The sequence below is a fragment of the Lactuca virosa genome, chromosome 5 (genome assembly GCF_052849685.1).
Source record: "Lactuca virosa cultivar CGN04683 chromosome 5, Lactuca_virosa_CGN04683_v6, whole genome shotgun sequence".
Taxonomy (NCBI): domain Eukaryota; kingdom Viridiplantae; phylum Streptophyta; class Magnoliopsida; order Asterales; family Asteraceae; genus Lactuca; species Lactuca virosa.
In genome coordinates this window covers 183180001-183185000 of record NC_136430.1, presented here as the reverse complement: position 1 = coordinate 183185000, position 5000 = coordinate 183180001, and the positions used below count along the sequence as shown (strand labels likewise).

The window sequence follows — 5000 nt, the reverse complement described above, 5'->3', positions numbered from 1 at the left end:
TATATATATATATATATATATATATATATGTGTGTGTGTGTGTGTGTATGTGTGAGATAGACCTGTTTTTGTTAGATTGTGAGACCATTTTTTCTTGTAAATAGTATTGTTAAGTTTCTTTACTTTCCAATATTCAAAAGTATATAATTTTTTAATATCACACATATTATATATTTACGAACAATAGAATATTATAATATTTAATTAGAAAAAAATGATTTAACGGTCTCATAAAATTAGGACCGTTCCCATGAAATTTAAATCCCTTAATTCATTTGGTTTGTTTTGCAGTCTAATGAAATGCAGTCAAACTTTGCAACTAATAGTGTAGATCACTCAGATCCAGGTATCTTCAAACACACAACCATAATATTATTCCATTAATCTTTATAGATAGGATTTTATCACGACTAAGTAGTAGAAATGTTGGTTTAATGTATATTTGCATCATAGCCAAAAAAATGATGCTTTAACAAAGCAGTAACTTGAACGATGATATCACTATCCACTAAAGACACTTGTCAAAATGTACCATACATGTAACGCAATATATGCAACTTACTTAATGCTTAACCTATAACTGCAAAAAAAAAACACTTGCACGTTTTTCACAATGAGTAGCAACACAGTTATATCTATTTACTTATAATACCTTAAGGTACACTTACATTATTGACCAAAAGTAACAATATGTAACTTGAAATAGTAAAACATGCCTTATAAATATATCCTCAATTGTAGGAGATTGACCTATAAATGACGCAATCTTAAAGGAAATGTCCATAACAACTAACGATGGTGATATGATTAAAATTTTATATGCTCCGATCTAAAAGGAAACAACTTTAACAACGCACCTAAATTTTCTTTAACAATCATGACAAAATGTTTCTTCTTATATTAATAAAAGAATAGTTTTTAACATAAAATGTTTCTTCTTATATTAATAAAATTGTTGTGTACGAATCACTTCCCTTACACATATACTATCCATTTATACACATTCCATTAACCATGCATTTCAAATTCCTAAAACCTATAAGGCATCAAAAAGCTATAATTACTATTATGCCCTCCTGCTATTTTTTGAATTCAATTTATGTAATCCTTGCAAACAAGACATCAAAATAATTGACATATAAACTCAAATTAAAAAAAATTTATTGTTAATGGTATCCAATCTCTCATGTATTTTAATATGATAACCACCAAAATATATATATGACAACCAAACATTCCTTTATCTAAGGGATTAATATCTAGTCTAATATACCCCCCGCAGTCGAATCAGGAGGGTGGCGGACATTGAGATTGCTCTTGAAGTCGTCGAAAAAGTACGAGAGGTAACCCTTTAGTGAAGATATCAGCTACTTTGTAACGTAAGGTAATATGAAGTACACAAACTTGACCGCGAGCGACTTTCTCTCAAACAAAATGAATATCAATTTCAATATGTTTGGTTCTCTGATGTTGAACCGGGTTGCACAACAAGTAGACGTCGCTTACAATGTCACAGTATACTAATGTAGCTTTGGCCTGTGGAAGATGGAGTTCCAATAGAAGATTTCGGATCTAACAAGTTTCTGAAAGTACATTGACTCCGCGATATTTTGCTTCGGCGCTCGAACGAGATATAGTCGGTTGTCGTTTGGATGACCATGAAATGAGATTGTCTCCCAAGTAGACACAATAACCAGAAGTTTACCTCCGTGTATCCGGACACCCTGCCCAATCGGCATTCGTAGAAGCTAGAAGTGATGTGAGGGGCGACTTGGAGAGATGCAAGACATTATGTATGATACCTTGGATATAACACAAAATTCGTTTCAAGGCATTGAAGTGTGTCGTGCGTAGAGTATGCATATGCATACATACTTGTTGAACTGTATAACTAATATCCCGATGAGTAAATGTTAAGTAGTGGAGAGAACCCGCAAGTTGAAGGTATTGTGTAACCCCATCGGGTAATAAAGTGCCATCGATGGAACTTAATTTGGTATCGACCAGTGTGGAAGATGGGTGGCACGAGCTCATCCCGACCTTTTCTAAAATTTCAGTAGTGTATTGTTGTTGTGATAGGGAAAATGAACCTTTATAGCGCGTCACCAAAATCCCAATAAAATAGCTAAGGGGGTCAAGATCTTTCATTGCAAATTCTTGAGCCAACAACTTCATAAAGTCGTGGCATAGAAGATCTGGAAAGGTAACGAGCAAAATGTCGTCCACATAAAGTAGTATAAAATCCGTTTGAGTACCTTGTTTGTATACAAAAAGAGAGTGGTCACATTTGCTATGTTTAAAACCCAATGTAGACATGTAGTCATTAAATCGTTGATACCAAGCCTTTGGCGCCTGTTTGAGACCATATAACGATTTCTTCAGCAAGAAAACATGGTTAGGATAGCGACTATCACGAAACCCAGGTGGTTGATGCATGTATAGTGCTTCATTGAGATGTCCATGTAAAAAGGCAATCTTTACTTCGAGATGATGAATTTGCCTTGCATGCGATAAAGCTATGTAAAGAACCGTACATATTTTTCCGGTTTCACCACGGGACTGAAAGTTTCACCACAATCAATGCCTTCTTTTTGAACCTGCCATCACATACCAAACGAGCTTTGTATCGATCTAAAGAACTGTCAGATTTAGTTTTATGACGATAAATCCACATACTACGCACAACATTCATGTTATTGTTTCACGGGACTAACTCCCATGTGTTATTGTCAATAAGGGCCCGAAACTCGTCTGACATGGCCTTATTCCAATCCGGGTTTTCAAAAGCATTGTGAAGGGTACAGGGTAAAGGAGAGATCGATATCGTAGTGTGAAGATTGAAATGTTGTTTAGTCTTAGAAATACCTGACATGCTTCGCGTGTGAACCGTATGAACAAGAGGTCGATGAGCGGACTGAGAGGGAGTAGAGGTAGGGATTATGATTGGTTCTCACTGGACCTGGGTTGATAATGATGGTTGGGCTGGGGTGGGGCCTACTTGAGTAAGGTCGTAGAGGAGGGGGATGTGAGTTGGTGACAGTGGGATTGGAGTTGTTTGGGGAGGGGTTGGGATCAGACCATATGATGAGATGGGGATCTGAAGAGTTATGGTTTGTTACGGTCGTGGGAGGTGTAGTGGGGAGATTTTTGAGAAAGGGAAAATAGTTTCATCAAATACAATGTGACGGGTAAGTGTGATGGTTCGGGTTTGTGGAATGAAGAATTTGTACCCCCGATGGTTTGTTGGGTGCCTCAAAAAAATACAAGGCGTGGATCATTTATTTAACTTATGGATGGTGGTAGAGGGAGTTAGGGGATAACATAAGCATCCAAGGGTCCTAAGATGGGAATATTTCGATCGGAGGTTGTAGATAAGATGAGTAGGAGTGAGGTTATTAAGAAGTTTGCTAGGAAGAATATTTAGAAGATAGGTGTCATGTTATAAAGCGTGATGCTAAAAATTCAATGGCACGAAGGAACAACTAGTAAGGTTCGAATAATTTTATTGATTGAACGTATTTTCATAATTGAATACCGTTTTCAGAGCAAAAATTATGAAAATGTTGATTATCGTATTCCTGGCCATTATCGCATTGTATAGTTTTAATGGTGTAATGAAACTGAGTTTTGATTAAAGAAAAGAATTGTATGAAGGTTAGAAAGACTTGAGACTTTTTGGCAAGAGGATATGTCCACAAGAAATTAGTTTTATCATCTAAGAATAATAAATAATAACGATAACCATTAGATCTCAATACAGGTGTTGTCCAAATATCTGTATGGATTATATTAAAAGGCAAATGTGTACTAGAATTAGAAATAGAGAAAGGAAACTTTGATTGTTTTCCAAACATACATGAAGAGCAAACTGTAGGTACATGTTTAGAACTAGAACCAAAATGCAAACAAGACTTTAAAGAAGATAAAATATTCATGCCCAGATGACCAAGCCGATGGTGCCATAGGTCACTAGTAGTTGCAGTAACGGTTGATGGAGGCGTAACTTGGGAAGATGACATGAATATGTATGGGTAAATATCCCCGATACTATTGCAACAGATGATGGGAGTCCGCGTCTGGAATCCTTCACATCAAACCGAACGGGTCAAATTCAACGGAAATATTAATGTCAACAGTAATCCGATTAATAAATAAGGGTTTTTAATTACGTTAAGTGTGTGAAGAACATTTTTAAGAAGTAAAAGGGGGAATGGATATCGAAGGGTTTGATGGCTTGTACCTTGGATTGGAATAGTTGAACCATTACCTATAATTACGTTTCGGTAAAGACCATTATTGACATAAGACATGAAGTTACTTGAGTTATGAGTCATATGAGATATTGCGCCAGTGTCAGCATACCAAATTTGATCAAATTTTATCAGGTGGGTGGAGGGTCATCGTGTGGAACGCTTGCTCGGTGGGTGGGAAGATGACATGAATATGAATGGGTAAATATCACCGATACTATTGCAACGGATGATGGGGGCGTCCGGAAGTCCTTCACATCAAACCGAACGGGTCAAATTCAACGGAAATATTATTGTCAACAGTAATCCGATTAATAAATAAAAGGTTTTTAATTATGTTAGGTGTATGAAGAACATTTTTAAGAAGTAAAAGGGGGAATGGATATGGGAGGGTTTGATGGCTTGTACCTTGGATTGGAATAGTTGAAACATTACCTACAATTATGTTCTAATAAAGACCATTATTGATGTAAGACATGAAGTTACTTGAGTTATGAGTGATATGAGATGTTGCGCCAGTGTCAACATACCAAATTTGATCAGGTGGGTAAAGGGTCATCGTGTAGAACGCTTGCTCAGTAGGTGTGTAGCTTGCCTCCGAGGAGGAGTAGGCTTGTTGAGGTTAAGATCGACTGCCAAAGATACCAAGGCCATTAGGAGGAGGCTTACAGGAGCCATAAGGTTAAGTTAGGTATGGGCATGGTGGGTAAGCCTATGGGGAGTAGTTAGGAAAAGCTCATGGAGGCAGTA

General features: G+C 36.8%; 1 protein-coding gene across 4 annotated transcripts in view; it reads left to right on the top strand.

The window, feature by feature from the left end:
* Positions 1 to 5000, top strand: part of LOC145115610 (pto-interacting protein 1-like) — a 17717-nt gene that overhangs the window by 6697 nt on the left and 6020 nt on the right. For all 4 annotated transcript variants that reach the window (XM_079051945.1, XM_079051944.1, XM_079051943.1 and 1 more), the window contains one exon: positions 292 to 346. In XM_079051945.1, the coding sequence (XP_078908071.1) occupies positions 292 to 346 (55 nt within the window). The remainder of the gene's footprint in view (positions 1 to 291; positions 347 to 5000) is intronic.